The 20,099-nt window shown below is 43.6% G+C and overlaps 1 protein-coding gene across 3 annotated transcripts in view; it reads left to right on the forward strand.

Moving 5' to 3' along the window:
* Positions 1-19,704, forward strand: part of LOC136882018 (metabotropic glutamate receptor 3) — a 645,441-nt gene extending 625,737 nt beyond the window's left edge. For all 3 annotated transcript variants that reach the window (XM_067154516.2, XM_067154517.2, XM_068229312.1), the window contains 2 exons: positions 11,984-12,111; positions 19,288-19,704. In XM_067154516.2, coding sequence (XP_067010617.1) covers positions 11,984-12,102 — 119 coding nt within the window. In that variant the 3' untranslated portion in view covers positions 12,103-12,111; positions 19,288-19,704. The remainder of the gene's footprint in view (positions 1-11,983; positions 12,112-19,287) is intronic.
* Positions 19,705-20,099: the final 395 nt, after the last annotated feature.

Genomic DNA, 20,099 nt, shown 5'->3' on the forward strand with positions numbered 1-20,099 from the left:
TACTTCTCTGCATTTACTGTCGCCTCGAAAAAAATAGGCCCAATTATTCGTCTTGCACTAACAGCACACCAAACACAATTCTTCATATTAAAATGAGGGACTTCATAAACATCAGTAGACTTTTCTGCACACCGATAGCGAGAGTTATGACTGTTCACACGACCATTAAGATGAAACCAAAACTTTTACATACGAAAGTGGTGGTGATTATTGTTTTAAGAGCAAGTGCAACTAGGCAACCATCCTCTATATAACACTAATCAGAGGGAAAAAATGGAAGGGATCCGACACTTCGAAAAATGAAGATATCAGCCAAAGGAAGACAAGGGCCGCGAAGGGCGGGAACGTGAAAGACTCTCTAGCCCTCGCAAACCTAATAGCGTCGGGGTCGGTAAAGAACAAGAGTTGACCAAGGGAGGTCCGATAGGATAGATGAAAGTGAGGAGCCTGGCACAAGTAAGTGGAAGTAATGCCAGGACTCAGCTAAGGTCCTCGTGGTCGCCAACCCACGTTCCAAAGTTCAGAGCCCTTGGGACCCCTTTTAGTCGCCTCTTACGACAGGCAGGGGATACCGTGGGTGTTATTCTACCGCCCCCACCCACTGGGGGAAAGGTTTTGAGACCAGGAAATAGCTTGTTAAATCTAATTTGTGGAGTGCATTGATCTGTGGGAGAGAAACAAGAAAACAAGAAAAGGACAAGTTAGAATCAGCTGCGATGTGGTTTTGGAGACGGTTAAATCGAACAAGCTGGAGTGAAAGAAAAAGTAACACCGAAGTACTGATGGAAGTAAATTAAAAGTCTCATCAGAGAAATAGAGAAAAGGAAGGTGAAATTGTTTGGCCACATAATGCGACTCAGCTGTTTCATTTGCAACATCTTGGAAGTGGAAGTTTTTGGAAAGCGGGCGACCAAGAATTTCATACATCAAGAGGTGCTGGTGGTGATTAACGTTTTAAGAGGAAGTACAACTAGGCAACCATCCTCTATATAACACTAATCAGAGAGAAAAGTGGAAGGGATCCGACACTTCGAAAAATGAAGGTGGTGGTGGTGGTGGTGGTGATTATTGTTTTAAGAGGAAGTACAACTGGGCAACCATCCTCTATATAACACTAATCAGAGGGAAAAATGGAAGGGATCCGACACTTCGAAAAATGAAGATGTCGGTCAAAGTAAGACAAGGGCCACGAAGGGCGTGAAAATGAAAGAGTGGTGGTGGTGGTGATTATTGTTTTAAGAGGAAGTACAACTAGGCAACCATCCTCTATATAACACTAATCAGAGGGAAAAATGGAAGGGATCCGACACTTCGAAAAATGAAGATATCGGCCCTCGCAAACCTAATAGCGTCGGGGTCGGAAAAGAACAAGAGTTGACCAAGTGAGGTCGGATGGCATAGATGAAAGTGAGGAGCCTGGCACAAGTAAGTGGAAGCAATGCCAGGACTCAGCTTAGGGCCCCGTGGTCGCCAACCCACGCTCCAAAGTTCAGAGCCCTTGGGCCCCTTTTAGTCGCCTCTTACGACAGGCAGGGGATACCGTGGGTGTTATTCTACCACCCCCACCCACAGGGGGATGAAAATGAAAGATTCCCTAGCCCTCGCAAACCTAATAGCGTCGGGGTCGGAAAAGAACAAGAGTTGACCAAGGGAGGTCGGATAGGATAGATGAAAGTGAGGAGCCTGGCACAAGTAAGTGGAAGGTGGTGGTGATTATTGTTTTAAGAGGAAGTACAACTAGGCACCCATCCTCTATATAACACTAATCAGAGGGAAAAAATGGAAGGGATCCGACACTTCGAAAAATGAAAATATCGGCCAAAGGAAGACAAGGGCCACGAAGGGCGTGTAAATGAAAGACTCCCTAGCCCTCGCAAACCTAATAGCGTCGGGGTCGGAAAAGAACAAGAGTTGACCAAGGGAGGTGGTGGTGGTGGTGATTATTGTTTTAAGAGGAAGTACAACTAGGCAACCATCCTCTATGTAACACTAATCAGAGAGAAAGACGGAAGGGATCCGACACTTCGAAAACTGAAGATGTCGGTCAAAGAAAGACAAGGGCCACGAAGGGCGTGAAAATGAAAGACTCCCTAGCCCTCGCAAACCTAATAGCGTCGGGGTCGGAAAAGAACAAGAGTTAACCAAGGGAGGTCGGATAGGATAGATGAAAGTGAGGAGCCTGGCACAAGTAAGTGGAAGCAATGCCAGGACTCAGCTGAGGGCCCCGTGGTCGCCAACCCACGCTCCAAATTTCAGAGTCACTGGGGCCCCTTTTAGTCGCCTCTTACGACAGGCAGGGGATACCGTGGGTGTTATTCTACCGCCCCCACCCACAGGGGGATGACCAAGGGAGGTCGGATAGGATAGATGAAAGTGAGGAGCCTGGTACAAGTAAGTGGAAGCAATGCCAGGACTCAGCTGAGGGCCCCGTGGTCGCCAACCCACGCTCCAAAGTTTAGAGCCCCTGGGGCAGTAAGTGGAAGCAATGCCGGGAATCAGCTAAGGGCCCCGTGGTCGCCAACCCATGCTCCAAAGTTCAGAGCCCCTATGGCCCCATTTAGTCGCCTCTTACGACAGGCAGGGGATACCGTGGGTGTTATTCTACCGCCCCCACCCACAGAGGTACATACATCAAGAGCCTCGTGATGCAGATGATATGCAGCGCCTAAGAGGTGATGAAGATGCTGACAGAGAAAGTTGGCTGCACGACAAGATAGCTTCTTTGTCGATTATCGTGAAATTTGGTCCTTAATTTTACTTGTAATGTTGTTCCATTTCGTTGTATTTTCCGCCGATCTAATGCACTGTTATAACGGAGCATTTGCAATGTGCTTAATTTGGTCGATATGTCTTGTTGGAGGTCTTTCACGGTATGTCAAGCCTTCAGCTATCTCTTGCAGGATAAGTTTTTTTCAACTCCATCCTTCCTAATAGTGTTCCCGAAATATCTCGCAGTGCTTCACTATGGAATTCAGGCACATTTTTATCTGCAGTTCATCCAGTTTTCTTCGCAGTCTATGGAATTCTCAACATCTGCCTCCAGCCAGAACATTTCGAAGGCAATAATATACTGAAGATAGATTTTTTCAGCGTCCAGCATTCAGGTGCGTATAGGAAGATGTAGAACACTAGTGTGTTGATTAGGCGCATTTTGATGGCAATTGTAATATCATAGCTCTTCCATATTCTTGTAAGCTGCGCCATAGAAGTTTTGGCAATAGCTACTCTTCATTTCGGCAGTGCACAGCCACCTTGTGCTTATTATAAGTGAGCCTAGATAAACAAATTGGTCCACTAACTATAACGTATCCACAAAGACGCACACGAGGTGCTGTCAGTTGGTACAATTATTTTATTCACATGTATTTACAAAACACACACATAACCTTAATCACAGTATCACAACAACACTGTCACCCCACAAACCGCCATTTAAAACAACAACTGCCAATCTCTTCAATATGGTGACTGCGTTTACCACATGCCACGAGATCACAAGTAAAATCTTGCTACACCATAACTCGCTAAGGTGGTGGTGATTATTGTTTTAAGAGCAAGTACAACTAGGCAGCCATCCCTTATATAACACTAATCAGAGGGGAAAATGGAAGGGATCCCACACGTCGAAGAATGAAGATATCGGCCAAATGAGGACAAGGGCCACGAAGGGCGTGAAAATGAAAGACTCCCTAGCCCTCGCAAACCTAATAGCGTCGGGGTCGGAAAAGAACAAGAGTTGACCAAGAGAGGTCGGATAGGATAGATGAAAGAGAGGAGCCTGGCAGAAGTAAGTGGAAGCACTGCTAGGACTCAGATAAGGGCCCCGTGGTCGCCAACCCACACTCCAAAGTTCAGAGCCCCTGGGGCCGGAATATTCTCAATCGTTCTAGTGTCTATACCATTCTGGAAGTTACAGTGTGTTTCGCAATTATGGATTACAATTTATATATACAGGTAAGAATAAATTACAATATTAATTTACAGGTATTTACATTAACTGAACTATGTCTATGTAAAACACATGTTTCATGACATAACCTCACACACAATACGATCATTCGATTATGGAAATGATAATACTAATATAAAGGGATGTAAACATTTCACAGCCATATATAGTACAAGTAATAATAATAATAATAATAATAATAATAATAATAATAATAATAATAATAATAATCACGAACGTAAAATAACAATAATAACATAATAATTCGAGCTCGATATTTGTGTTAGTTACCCATGGGTGAGAGAACTTTGTTTTCAAGTTATACCTGATATCGCACAAATACAAGTTGTTCCGCTGTTCATATTTTAGAACCGGTTTGACCTGTCGATGATCATCACGTTGGTCTTTACGAAGGAGGTGGTGGTGGTGATTATTGTTTTAAGAGGAAGTACAACTAGGCAACCATCCTCTATTTAACACTAATCAGAGGGAAAATATGGAAGGGGCCCAACACTTCGAAAAATGAAGGTATCGGCCAAAGAAAGGCAAGGGCCACGAAGGGCGTGAAAATGAAAGACTCCCTAGCCCTCGCAAACCTAATAGCGTCGGGGTCGGAAAAGAACAAGTGCTGACCAAGGGAGGTCGGATAGGATAGATAAAAGTGAGGAGCCTGATACAAGTAAGTGGAAATAATGCCAGGACTCAGCTAAGGGCACCGTGGTCGCCAACCCACGCTCCTAAGTTCAGAGCCCCTGGGGCCCCTTTTAGTTGCCTCTTACGACAGGCAGGGGATACCGTGGGGGTTATTCTACAGCCCCACCCACAGGGGGATGAAAATGAAAGATTCCCTAGCCCTCGCAAACCTAATAGCGTCGGGGTCGGAAAAGAACAAGAGTTGACCAAGGGAGGTCGGATAGGATAGATGAAAGTGAGGAGCCTGGCACAAGTAAGTGGAAGGTGGTGGTGATTATTGTTTTAAGAGGAAGTACAACTAGGCACCCATCCTCTATATAACACTAATCAGAGGGAAAAAATGGAAGGGATCCGACACTTCGAAAAATGAAAATATCGGCCAAAGGAAGACAAGGGCCACGAAGGGCGTGTAAATGAAAGACTCCCTAGCCCTCGCAAACCTAATAGCGTCGGGGTCGGAAAAGAACAAGAGTTGACCAAGGGAGGTGGTGGTGGTGGTGATTATTGTTTTAAGAGGAAGTACAACTAGGCAACCATCCTCTATGTAACACTAATCAGAGAGAAAGACGGAAGGGATCCGACACTTCGAAAACTGAAGATGTCGGTCAAAGAAAGACAAGGGCCACGAAGGGCGTGAAAATGAAAGACTCCCTAGCCCTCGCAAACCTAATAGCGTCGGGGTCGGAAAAGAACAAGAGTTAACCAAGGGAGGTCGGATAGGATAGATGAAAGTGAGGAGCCTGGCACAAGTAAGTGGAAGCAATGCCAGGACTCAGCTGAGGGCCCCGTGGTCGCCAACCCACGCTCCAAATTTCAGAGTCACTGGGGCCCCTTTTAGTCGCCTCTTACGACAGGCAGGGGATACCGTGGGTGTTATTCTACCGCCCCCACCCACAGGGGGATGACCAAGGGAGGTCGGATAGGATAGATGAAAGTGAGGAGCCTGGTACAAGTAAGTGGAAGCAATGCCAGGACTCAGCTGAGGGCCCCGTGGTCGCCAACCCACGCTCCAAAGTTTAGAGCCCCTGGGGCAGTAAGTGGAAGCAATGCCGGGAATCAGCTAAGGGCCCCGTGGTCGCCAACCCATGCTCCAAAGTTCAGAGCCCCTATGGCCCCATTTAGTCGCCTCTTACGACAGGCAGGGGATACCGTGGGTGTTATTCTACCGCCCCCACCCACAGAGGTACATACATCAAGAGCCTCGTGATGCAGATGATATGCAGCGCCTAAGAGGTGATGAAGATGCTGACAGAGAAAGTTGGCTGCACGACAAGATAGCTTCTTTGTCGATTATCGTGAAATTTGGTCCTTAATTTTACTTGTAATGTTGTTCCATTTCGTTGTATTTTCCGCCGATCTAATGCACTGTTATAACGGAGCATTTGCAATGTGCTTAATTTGGTCGATATGTCTTGTTGGAGGTCTTTCACGGTATGTCAAGCCTTCAGCTATCTCTTGCAGGATAAGTTTTTTTCAACTCCATCCTTCCTAATAGTGTTCCCGAAATATCTCGCAGTGCTTCACTATGGAATTCAGGCACATTTTTATCTGCAGTTCATCCAGTTTTCTTCGCAGTCTATGGAATTCTCAACATCTGCCTCCAGCCAGAACATTTCGAAGGCAATAATATACTGAAGATAGATTTTTTCAGCGTCCAGCATTCAGGTGCGTATAGGAAGATGTAGAACACTAGTGTGTTGATTAGGCGCATTTTGATGGCAATTGTAATATCATAGCTCTTCCATATTCTTGTAAGCTGCGCCATAGAAGTTTTGGCAATAGCTACTCTTCATTTCGGCAGTGCACAGCCACCTTGTGCTTATTATAAGTGAGCCTAGATAAACAAATTGGTCCACTAACTATAACGTATCCACAAAGACGCACACGAGGTGCTGTCAGTTGGTACAATTATTTTATTCACATGTATTTACAAAACACACACATAACCTTAATCACAGTATCACAACAACACTGTCACCCCACAAACCGCCATTTAAAACAACAACTGCCAATCTCTTCAATATGGTGACTGCGTTTACCACATGCCACGAGATCACAAGTAAAATCTTGCTACACCATAACTCGCTAAGGTGGTGGTGATTATTGTTTTAAGAGCAAGTACAACTAGGCAGCCATCCCTTATATAACACTAATCAGAGGGGAAAATGGAAGGGATCCCACACGTCGAAGAATGAAGATATCGGCCAAATGAGGACAAGGGCCACGAAGGGCGTGAAAATGAAAGACTCCCTAGCCCTCGCAAACCTAATAGCGTCGGGGTCGGAAAAGAACAAGAGTTGACCAAGAGAGGTCGGATAGGATAGATGAAAGAGAGGAGCCTGGCAGAAGTAAGTGGAAGCACTGCTAGGACTCAGATAAGGGCCCCGTGGTCGCCAACCCACACTCCAAAGTTCAGAGCCCCTGGGGCCGGAATATTCTCAATCGTTCTAGTGTCTATACCATTCTGGAAGTTACAGTGTGTTTCGCAATTATGGATTACAATTTATATATACAGGTAAGAATAAATTACAATATTAATTTACAGGTATTTACATTAACTGAACTATGTCTATGTAAAACACATGTTTCATGACATAACCTCACACACAATACGATCATTCGATTATGGAAATGATAATACTAATATAAAGGGATGTAAACATTTCACAGCCATATATAGTACAAGTAATAATAATAATAATAATAATAATAATAATAATAATAATAATAATAATAATAATCACGAACGTAAAATAACAATAATAACATAATAATTCGAGCTCGATATTTGTGTTAGTTACCCATGGGTGAGAGAACTTTGTTTTCAAGTTATACCTGATATCGCACAAATACAAGTTGTTCCGCTGTTCATATTTTAGAACCGGTTTGACCTGTCGATGATCATCACGTTGGTCTTTACGAAGGAGGTGGTGGTGGTGATTATTGTTTTAAGAGGAAGTACAACTAGGCAACCATCCTCTATTTAACACTAATCAGAGGGAAAATATGGAAGGGGCCCAACACTTCGAAAAATGAAGGTATCGGCCAAAGAAAGGCAAGGGCCACGAAGGGCGTGAAAATGAAAGACTCCCTAGCCCTCGCAAACCTAATAGCGTCGGGGTCGGAAAAGAACAAGTGCTGACCAAGGGAGGTCGGATAGGATAGATAAAAGTGAGGAGCCTGATACAAGTAAGTGGAAATAATGCCAGGACTCAGCTAAGGGCACCGTGGTCGCCAACCCACGCTCCTAAGTTCAGAGCCCCTGGGGCCCCTTTTAGTTGCCTCTTACGACAGGCAGGGGATACCGTGGGGGTTATTCTACAGCCCCACCCACAGGGGGATGAAAGTGAGAAGCCTGGCACAAGTAAGTGGAAGCATTGTCAGGACTCAGCTAAGGGCCCCTGGTCGCCAACCGACGCTTCAAAATTCAGAGCCCCTGGGGCCCCTTTTAGTCGCCTCTTACGACAGACAGGGGATACCGTGGGTGTTATTCTACTGCCCCCACCACAGGGGGATGAAATTGAGAAGCCTGGCACAAGTAAGTGGAAGCATTGTCAGGACTCAGCTAAGGGCCCCGTGGTCGCCAACCCACGCTCGAAAGTTCAGAGCCCCTGAAGCCCCTTTTAGTCGCCTCTTACGACAGGCAGGGGATACCGTGGGTGTTATTCTACAGCCCCACCCACAGGGGGATGAAAGTGAGAAGCCTGGCACAAGTAAGTGGAAGCATTGTCAGGACTCAGCTAAGGGCCCCGTGGTCGCCAACCCACGATCCACAGTTCAGAGCCCCTGGGGCCCCTTTTAGTCGCCTCTTACGACAGGCAGGGGATACCGTGGGTGTTATTCTACTGCCCCCACCCACAGGGGGTTTCCGTGTTTCAGTGAGAACAACAGCTGTGTGTAAAGTGAAACACTCAGTTTCTTTCGGATCACGGAAAATAATAATAACAGTTGTGTTTGTGGAGATGAAGAAACTGCAACTCACCTTATTTTTGATTGTCCATTCTTCAGCAAAGCTAGATATATTTTGGAACAACACTTAAAATGTTGTACAGTAATGTTAGTCAAACCTATTTTTAGGATTTTTCACAAGATCTGTTGTTTGAATGCATTTTTTAAGTCTATGCAGTTTATTTTAGAAAAAATTAAGAATATTTCTTCCTTTTCTCCCAGTTTAGTTCATTTGTGTGTGTAATCACTCACTTCAAAAATTTTGTATTGTACGTTTGTACTATTTAAGGTAACTAGTTATAACCTACAACCCTAATGTGCTAGACAAAGTAGGGCTTTTCATGGATAATAAATAAATCAATAGCGCTAATTATTATATTCCACGTAGTGTGTTTGTTTACGATTCGTATGTTGGCACAGAATCCGCTTGTGCTGTTGGGAGATTATTTCAAGAGAAATTCCCAGGTATTCGAGTTCCCAAGCCGTGGGACAGTTTATGTGTTAGGTAGTTAATAAATTTCGTAAAACTGGAAATGTTAATGATGCGAAGCGAAGAATGCGACGAACAGTGCTAAGAGAAGAACATCTTGAAGATAATGGACAACACCTGAAACATTCTCGTTAGAAATCCTTTAGACGTCTTTCTCAACAAACGGGAATTTCTTACAGCTCTTAGAAATGTGTCAACACAGAAGGCAGGCAATTCCAGCATCTCCTTTAGTGATATGGGTGAATAGTGTTCAAGTGCATTAGAATTTATCAGGCAGGCAGTCATTCGGGCGTGCACTCGTATTGCCCGGCCGGTGGGAAGCGATAGCTTGTCGGCCTCAGGCTCGCCTCAGCTGCGGTACTGCGTTAATTGGATGACGCAGTAGAATGCGTTCATAATTTCGCAACAGTACTGTGACTGGTGAGTCTTGCAAAACAATGAACGTTTACAAATCGAAATAGTTTCTGGACAACACGTGCTACGACAGTGTTCAATATCTCATTGTAAAGAGGAATGGCAAGAATACGTTAAACGGCGATGCAATAGCGCCGCCATCTTGAGGTACTAAAATCAACGTCCTGTGCGGCTGACAATTGATGTAGCTTTGGACTCCGGTGTGTGAGGTGTCGTTTTATAGGTCTCAGTGAGTTCTACGAGTATATGACAAACACAAATCAAATAAAGACCATTTGAGAAAATTGTGGTACGAAGAAGCAAGAAAAAAGCCTTTCTTTCGTAAAATGTTGCGATATATCGACAATAAATGGCTTCAAAATTATCGAAAACGCATTTGATAGGATAGAGCGGCTTGTTATAATTCCAAAATGTCAAAAGTAACTAATTTCGAGCGTCAAGTCTTACAGCGAGTGTCCGAGCGTCATGGCGCGAGTTCCGCGCTGCTTGAGTGGTGGTGGTTGTTTTAAGACGAAGTGGTGGGGGTGGTGATTATTGTTTTAAGAGGAAGTGGTGGTGATTATTGTTTTAAGAGGAAGTGGTGGTGGTGGAGTTGATTATTGTTTTAAGAGGAAGTGGTGGTGGTGATTATTGTTTTAAGAGGAAGTCGTGGTGGTGGTGATTATTGTTTTAAGAGGAAGTACAACTAGGCAACCATCCTCTATATAACACTAGTCAGAGAGAAAAATGGAAGGAGCCCGACATTTCGAAAAATGAAAGTATCGGCCAAAGGAAGACAAGGGCCACGAAAGAGGGGAAATGAAAGACTCCCTTAGCTTCCATACGTAATACCGTCGGGGTCGGAATGGAACAAGAGTTGACCAAGGGAGGTCGGATAGGATAGTGGTGGTGGTGATTATTGTTTAAAAAGGAAGTACAACTAGGCAATCATCCTCTATATAACACTAATCAGAGTGAAAAATTGAAGGGATCCGACACTTCGAAAAATGAAGGTATCGGCCAAAGACAAGGGCCACGAAGGGCGTAAAAATGAGACTCTCTAGACCTCCATACGTAATACCGTTCGGGTCGGAAAAGAACAAGAGTTGACCAAGGGTGCTCGGATATAATATATGTAAATGAGGAACCCGGCACAAGTAAATGGGAGCAATGCCAGGACTCAGCTGAGGGCTCCGCGGTCGCCACAGCACGCTCCCAAGTTGAGAACCCCTGGGGTGGTGGTGGTGGTGGTGGTGATTATTGTTTTAAGAGGAAGTACAACTAGGCAACCATCCTCTACATAACACTAATCAGGGGGAAAAATGGAAGGGATCCGACACTTCGAAAAATGAAGATATCGGTCAAAGAAAGACAAGGGCCACGAAGGACGTGAAAATGAAAGACTCCCTAGCCCTCGCAAACCTAATAGCGTCGGGGTCGGAAAAGAACAAGAGTTGACCAAGAAAGATCGGATAGGATAGAGGAAAGTGAGGAGCCTGGCACAAGTAAGTGGAAGCAATGCACGGAATCAGCTGAGGGCCCCGTGGTCGCCAACCCACGCTCCATAGTTCAGAGCCCCTGGGGCCGCTTTTAGTCGCCTCTTACGACAGGCAGGGGATACCGTGTGTGTTATTCTATCGCCCCCACCCACAGGGGGATTTACTAACGTAAGGGGGTACATTTGAGGGGTAGTGCTGAGCAGCGAGTGGCCGTCCAGTTATCTCTTCATAACCTCCAGGCATTAATACCCCTATGAAAATCAGTTAGTAGGCATCCCATTCATCACTAGTGCATGCGGGACACTTACAAGTAGAAAGTAAGGCGCTCTCTGGCCTCATTGTATATTTAAATACAACCAGTTTTCCGATGACTGCAGTGAAATTTGACTTTCAGATGGAAGTATGTAGGGTTTCAGTGCGAAAAAGTTTTCTTTGAATATTTCTTAAAGTAAAAATGTGTTAACAGAAATATTTTTTATAGTAATGCATTTATTCTATCTGAACATATTAAAAAGTTCTAAAATGTATTTTCAGTCTAAATTCTTCACTCTGAGTGTTTTCCTCACTCTTCTGTATTTTTTTTTGATTTGGTACGTTTTGGTAATAAGCTTGTCAAATAGCTATTTACTCTATCTCACCTAATGCTGAGGCAATGGATTACCTTCCTCTTCTCTAAAGATCTTCATGGTAAATAAGGGGATGATTTTGCTTTGCTCTGCTTTCTTTTGCTGATATCTTCATTCTTCTTGGTGAAGGACTTGGCCAATAGCCACTGTTGGCGCTTTCGACAGACCCTTCCCTCTCTTGTGCAACGATCAGATCATTTTGACGCATGTAAAGCATCAAGGTTGTATAATAACATTCTGTAGATCAAAAATCATAATCTGTAACGATCTAACTCAGCATGAATTACAGAAATCTCGAAATAATAATAATAATAATAATAATAATAATAATAATAATAATAATAATAATAATAATAATAATAATAATAATATGTTGATGTTTCAGGTGGAATCTATGTGAAGCCAGATGATGGTAACGTGTACACGACGCTCGAACCCACGCTCTCCAGCAACCCGAACGTGTTCTTCCAGAGAAGCGGGGTGCACCCTGGTATGATGTACTAGTGTGTCCAGGTAAGAACTTCTTACAACTAATTCAAGACTTTTAATGTTAAAATAATTTTTAACAGACAAAGAAGGGGGTCCTCATACTATGGAAACCGTAAAATTAAAAGTTGAAGGGATAAAGGGTCCAGAAAGGTTTCAAATTATGATTCTTGGATAGCTCTATCAAACTAAAAAAGGACAGATTTTGAAAATCATTTCCGGCCTAAACGCGGTCCAGGAAAATCAACCTAAAATCGCTTTTTTCTTTATAGTTTTCCTTTTTTATTCAAATCCCACCCAAAATTCACTTATTTACATAATTCTTTCTGTACTGTGTTCCTTGCTTCAATGCCGTCAGGCGTTTTTTGATTTCTTTGAAAAATGTCCACACCGAATGTAGTTCTAAGGGCTTACGTGAAACACTGCATTGGCTCATCATTAGTGCTCAGAGTGGTAGAAAAAGGCAAACTGCTAATCTAATTGACCGGATAACGATGATTAAGAAAAGAATTGCAACTTTAGGAGGTGGTGGTGATGATTATTGTTTTAAGAGGAAGTACAACTAGGCAACCATCCTCTATTTAATAATCAGAGAGAAAACATGGAAGAGATCCGACACTTCGAAAAATGAAGGTATCGGCCAAAGAAAGACAAGGGCCACGAAGGGCGTGAAAATGAAAGAAACCGGGCGAGTTGGCCGTGCGCGTAGAGGCGCGCGGCTGTGAGCTTGCATCCGGGAGATAGTAGGTTCGAATCCCACTATCGGCAGCCTTGAAAATGGTTTTCCGTGGTTTCCCATTTTCACACCAGGCAAATGCTGGGGCTGTACCTTAATTAAGGCCACGGCCGCTTCCTTCCAACTCCTAGGCCTTTCCTATCCCATCGCCGCCATAAGACCTATCTGTGTCGGTGCGACGTAAAGCCCCTAGCAAAAAAAAAAAAAATGAAAGAATCCCTAGCTCTCGCAAACCTAATAGCGTCGGGGTCGGAAAAGAACAAGAGTTGACCAAGGGAGGTCGGATAATATAGATGAAAGTGAGGGGCCTGGCACAAGTAAGTGGAAGCAATGCCAGGACTCAGCTGAGGGCCCCGTGGTCGCCAACCCACGCTCCAAAGTTCAGAGCCTCTGGGGCCCCTTTTAGTCGCCTCTTACGACAAGCAGCGGATACCTTAGGTGCTATTCTACCGCCTCCACCCACAGGGGTCGGCATCCCAGAGGCCTGACAAATTGTGTCGTTATAAACGATCGTCGCTAGAACAGCAAATTTACGCTATCGGTCGAGTGAGGTGGAAAATGATATAGAACAAAACTCAAACAGGTAGCTTAGAGTACTAACATTGTTATAATATTTAACATTTTCCTCTATTATCATCATATTTACGTTAATGAAATTTAATATATTATTTACACTGACTTCGTTCTGTATTAGAATGAATAAATAACCGGGCTGCGTGGCTCAGACAGTTAATGCTGGTTATCCGAGCCCAGTCCGACTCCATGGCTAAATGGTCACAGGGGTCCCGGGTTCGATTCGCGGAAGGGGGGAATTTTAACCATAATTGGTTAATTTCGCTGGCACGGGGACTGGGTGTATGTGTCATCTTCATCATCATTTCATCCTCATCACGACACGCAGGTCGCCTACGCGAGTAAAATCGAAAGACCTGCATCTGGCCTCTGGGGCCCCGTTTCGTCGCCTCTTGCGGCAGGCAGGGGATACCGTGGGTGATATTCTACCGCCCCCACCCACAGGGGAGGAAAAACTCAGCTCAGAGCCCCGCCGCCGCCGCCGCCGCTGCTGCTGGTGCTGCTCCTCCTCCTCCCCCGCTCCCAAGTTAGGAGCCCCTGGGGTCCCTTTTACTCGCCTCTTACGACATGCAGGGGCATAGAAGACGAACGCTGCAACCAACCATAGACAACTGAAACAGGTTTCACCGTGTTATTCTTAGCATTTGCTAAACCAAATGGAAACAGACTGTATGTGCAACGATTTCAACTCCCGGCAGCGTTGTTCTACAGTAGTTATATCTCTCTGTGTCAAACTTCTTTGTTCGTAACCACGATTATAGGTCGATACTATACCTACATCGATCTTTTTGTACCATCTCTTTGTCTTGAAGCGCGCGTGGTTGTAACAAGTCGATGTAACAGTGTAACATTCGTTGCCAACGCTATAATACAAGGCCTTGAAATGCACTCGTGGAAACGGGTTGCTTTCTAGTTCACCATTCAGCCGCTAGGTTCGCGGTCTTGCCCCCTTGTATTCGCATGGCCGTATATGTCAATAAGTAAATTATATCCTAAATAAAAAGAACTGAACGTTTTTGCAAGTATTGACAGTACTTTATTTATTGAGCGGTGCTGCATTGGCTTGGATATGCCATTGAAATTTCAAAACTTTCCTTCTGAGGGGCTTCTTATCAAGTTTCAAAACTTTCTCTCTTCTACTTGAGTGGCTCAAAGCAATGTTGTCTAACAGAGGTCTCAGAAATTTTCATAGCAGAAAAAGAGGTGGTTTGTCGCCTTTACACTTTCCACACTTATTTCACTGTTGAACATGTCTTTCGAAAAAATAAACATACACCTTTTAGTAACTCTCTTCTGGACAAGTACTGCGTAGCGGAAGTGACAAATTCCGTCGTTCACTGCAGAAGTGACACAGACGATTTTCGGTATCTGAGAGCTCCTCGATCTTGAAAACGAATAAGACACAATGTTGGACTTAGAGTAGCTGGAGAACAGATATGTTCTAAACAGCCTTTACAGTCTGTTTCTTCTTTTTCCACACGAACCATAATGTCATCGTATTCCGCTTGGCGTCTTAGGTAGCTGAAGAAGAGCTCGATGTCATATTTCGTTAAGTTCCTCAGCAATGCATAATGCAAATGTATACTTATGAGGTATTTTACGCAGGCCACAGTGGACTAGGCAGTCAAGATCTATGCCTGATACATTTCTCTCATGATTCTTTTTTACTTTCTCTGAATGCATTTTAAGTTTCTTAATATTGACAGGAAATCATTAATTAACCAACTGAGGAGTTCATCTTCAGTACTAAAAGCTGCTTTTTTTTTTGCTAGTGATGGTGGTGGTGGTGATTTTTGTTTTAAGAGGAAGTACAACGAGGTAATCATTCTCTCTGAACAAATAAGTGGAAAAGAAATTTAAAATATAAAACAAAATTATTTATTCAACAAAGGAATTTGGAAACGCAGTACAAAATAAAACAAAAAACAATTATAGAATTAGGCCGAAAGGATTACTAACGTATCAAAAGGGAACGTACGTTCCCTGAGTAACAGTACACTTGTAATTTACATACCCTTGATAAGTCCACTGTCGCACATAAAGCGGATGACGAGATCAGCAGTAGTCGCGTCATCGGCTAGTATGCGTTCGAGTGTTTCCTGCAGGCCGAGACTCCGTCTTAGGCCAGAGAGATCGGCGCACTCTGTGAGGATGTGGGCCACGGTGAATTCGGCACCACAAGAACACACTGGGGGGTCTTCCCTCTTTAGGAGATAAGAGTGCGTGGATCGTAAATGACCTATCCTCAGCCTGCACAGTACTATGGCCTCTCTCCGTGAAGGTCGGAAAGAGGACCGCCACACGGTAGTTGTCTTCTTAATTGCTCTCAGCTTGTTGGGAGTTCGGATATCTAGCCACTCCGATTCCCAGAACGCCAAGATGGTTCGACGTAGCTGAGAACAAATATCCTTAGCAGGTACATTGACGGGTCTTGGAGGTAAAAGTGCAGCTTCCTTTGCTGCTTCATCCGCAAGTTCGTTTCCCGCAATCCCAACGTGGCTTGGAAGCCACGCGAAAGTAATTCTGGTGCTAGCATCGCTTAACCTGGCTAGAAGGTTATGTATCCGCTGCACCAGTGGGTGTTGCGAGAAACAGGTTTCAATAGACTGCAGAGAGCTTAACGAATCGGTACACAACAGAAAGTGGCTTCTTTCGTCACGCAGTGCAAACTGCAGAGCCTCTAAGATGGCGTAAAGTGACAAATTTTGGGATCGCCCGATTCTTATGACGTAACTCGGATCAAAACTTGGGAACAGAGGCCTACTTCGATCAGCTTGAATTCGTATCTCATGCGTAATACTTCCTCTGTATAATGTTTCGAACATTGAACATTCACTGGAAACTTGTGAAACGAAATTCCACTACCTTTAATTTGTCGTGAATAAACCATGACTGGAACTGCGAATGCTTAACATCAGACAAATACATAATACATTCACAACCAACTCAGTTAATGAACACGTTTAAAGGCGCGAGTCTGGTAGACAGGGGGCAAGATAGCGATCCTAGCGGCCCGGCATTGAACTTCAGTGTGACCACTTCCATAGCGTTTTACGGGCTCTATTTCCAGGCCTTTATTATAACGTCGGCAACGGTAACATTACAGCACATTGGGCTGTGCGCCTTACGAGACTGTGTACCGGCAACTGTTCTAACATTACCGTTCTGCTCGTAGCATGTAACATATTTCGAAGGCGTTGTTGATGGTAGAAGTGGTGAAGATGAGCCAAACCGTAACTCCCGGTTTCCACATGTTTTTTGGTTTCTTGGCAGTCGATGTGTATTTCCCCTCTCTACCGCTAGGAGGCTGTAGGACTTCGTCCTCGAAATTGACTGAACTAAAATTTGCAAAGGCTAAAAATTCGCAGAAGTGATCTGTCGCCGGAAGTCCACCCTGTTAGTTATGATGCCATCTTTGATCTTCAATCTTTATAGATCCATTCATATCTCTTCCAGCCAACCGGTGATGCGTTTAATTTGAAAGTGTAATAAAAATCTTCTTAGCCTATGGTTGTTCATTTTGTTAAATTAACCATAAAAGTGTAGTCTTCGTTTTTGAATTCTGCCTGTAATTTTCTCGATAATTGCGGTAGAGGTCTTCATTTTTCTCTTCATCCAAACAGTCCCAAAATTTTCCGTACAGTAAGTACTTTTTTTCTTTCTTTCTTTCTTTCTTTCTTTCTTTTTATAGTTTCTCTAGTTCACCACTTTTGCTCAATGCTAAACATTCTCATCCATAATAATAATAATAATAATAATAATAATAATAATAATAATAATAATAATAATAATAATAATAATAATAATAATAATATAGTATAATATAATATAGTAAGAAAGTTTATTGGCATGAACCATCCACCATACACAGAAGACTAATGAAAATCGTCCACTAATAATTATGACCGTTTATATATAGTAAATATCTCATAAATATCTGTCAAGTCTATTTGTCAACAATGTTAAGTATATACCGATATGTATGAAGCATATGTGCGTATGTACCAAATAGTACTTCTTCCATGTACATTGTACCGAAGAAGCTCATAAACCCAATTGTAAAGTTGTGAATTACATATATAATAATAATAATAATAATAATAATAATAATAATAATAATAATAATAATAATAATAATAATAATAATAATAACATACGTACATCATTATAGACCGTTATGCCTTTCAGCGTTCAGTCTGCAGGCCTTTGTGAATTTACTAAACGTCGCCACAATCCTCTATTTGCAACTAGTGCTGTGGGCTCATTTAGTTCTATACCTCTTATCTTCAAAATTTAGAAACTGAGTCTAACCATCGTTCCATTTCGTTCGCCAAGTTGTTTCCAAGGAGTACCTCGCCTGTCAAATGGGAGTGGAACTCCATTACTCCCATAGGTCCGAGGCTTGCTTAAAATGTTCTTCTTCAAGTGCCATGTCCTCGCAGAACGTTGGCGATCAGTAGCATGATTTGTTGTTTGTTCATAGCTGTTCTGAACAGAGTAAGCTTTGTCACCCCAAACCACTGGCTCAAGTTGCCGAGCCATGATGTCCTACTTCTTCCCGGACCACGTTTTCCATTAATTTTCCCTTGGAGTATTACTTGCAGAAGGTGGTATTTACAGTTCCGCATCATATGACCAAAGTATTCTAGCTTCCTTCTCTTGATGGTAGTGAGAATTTCTGGTTCTTTGTTCATACGGTGCAAAACGTCTATATTGGTCATTTTAGCTGTCCAAAGTATCTTCAGCATCCTTCGGTACGTCCACATTTCAAATGTTTGCAGCTTCTTGCACATGGTCTCAGTTAGTGTCCATGCCTCAACGCCGTATAACAGAATGCTGAAAACGTAGCACCGGAGTAGTCGTGTCCGTGGTGAAAAGGAAAGGTCACGGCTTGTCAGAAGTTTTCTAAGTCTCCGAAAAGAAGTTCTGGCCTGCTCAATTCTGCATCGGATCTCGTGAGTAAGGTCCCAGTCATCATTGATGTGGCATCCTAGGTATTTAAATGTTGCCACTCTCGCGATCTGTTCCTTTACTGCTATGAGATTACCTCGAATGTTCTCAGCTCGGTAAATTCGTGAAGCGGGATGCTACCGTACTTACACATTGTCCAAGTGAGGATCTCTCCTCTAATGGGTTAGGGTGGTGGTGGTGGTGATTATTGTTTTAAGAGGAAGCACAACTAGGCAACCATCCTCTATATAACACTAATCAGAGGGAAAAAATGGAAGGTGGTGGTGGTGATTATTGTTTTAAGAGGAAGTACAACTAGGCAAGTATCCTCTATATAACACTAATCAGAGGGAAAAATGGAAGGCATCTGACACTTCGAAAAATGAAAATATCAGCCAAAGGAAAGCAAGGGCCACGAAGGGCGTGAAAATGAAAGACTCCCTAGCCCTCGCAAGCCTAATAGCGTCGGGGTCGGAAGAACAAGAGTTGACCAAGGGAGGTCAGATAGGATAGATGAAAGTGAGGAGCCTGGCACAAGTAAGTGGAAGAAATGCCAGGACTCAGCTAGGGGCCCCGTGGTCGCCAACACACGCTCCAAAGTTCAGAGCCCCTGGGGCCCCTTTTAGTCACCTCTTACGACAAGCAGAGGATACCGTGGGTGTTATTCTACCGACCCCACCCACAGGGGGATAATGGGTTAGGGACCACCGGTAGATTGCATAGTCGTAGTCGCCTGAGCACAAGGAGAGCCATGACTCAGAATATGTCCGAGATGCCCACTCCCATTCGGTATTAACTGGTGTCCCGACTCTCAGGACTACTTGCTAGTCCATTCAGCTGTTCCCCATGTTCACTAACTAGGGCATGACTACAGTAACCCACACCATGAACCATGAATAATAATAATAATATCATGTGTAACTAAATCGTTTGGTATGTTTCAGAGCCAGATCATCCATGGTGCACGTATCTTGCTGAAAGCATCCAAACGCCGAGCCACAAGCAGATGTATCAAGAATCAAGATGAAGTGATGGCATAGTGTTAAAGACTTTGTGAGAACTAGCCAGTGAAAATGTCAAACAGTAACTCTGAATTATGATTGAGAGTAGTTTGTGTTTTCTCCTGCAGACTGAGGGAGTGTCAGGAGATCGAGCCCAGTATTTATAACCTTGTGTTTTGAACTCTGTAGCTATAAATTATATTTTTTACATGTAGTCAACAATTATATTGTAATTCATAGTTTTATCTGAAGAAAAAATGAGATTTAGATGTGCACAAAATGCTAAAATATTTGGCCTCTAAAACTACAGATGATAAACTTCTCCTTGTAAATGAAGGAATTGTTCATTAAATTTAATGAAGCAGTAAATGTCTCAATAATTTCTTTCTGTGAACATAACCTGATGGTGGTGGTGGTGATTATTGTTTTAAGAGGGAGTACAACTGGGCAACCATCCTCTATATAACACTAACCAGCGAGAAAAAATGGAAGGGATCCGACACTTCGAAAAATGAAGATATCGACCAAAGTAAGACAAGGGCCACGAAGGGCGTGAAAACGAAAGACTCCCTAGCCCTCGCAGACCTAATAGCATCGGGGTCGGAAAAGAACAAGAGTTTACCAAGAGAGGTCGGATAGGATAGGTGAAAGTGAGGAGTCTGGCGCAACTAAGTGGAAGCAATGCCAGGACTCAGCTAAGGGCCCCGTGGTCGCCAACCCACGCTCCAAAGTTCAGAGCCCCTGGGGCCCCTCTT

The sequence above is a fragment of the Anabrus simplex genome, chromosome 10 (assembly GCF_040414725.1).
Source record: "Anabrus simplex isolate iqAnaSimp1 chromosome 10, ASM4041472v1, whole genome shotgun sequence".
NCBI classification, from domain to species: domain Eukaryota; kingdom Metazoa; phylum Arthropoda; class Insecta; order Orthoptera; family Tettigoniidae; genus Anabrus; species Anabrus simplex.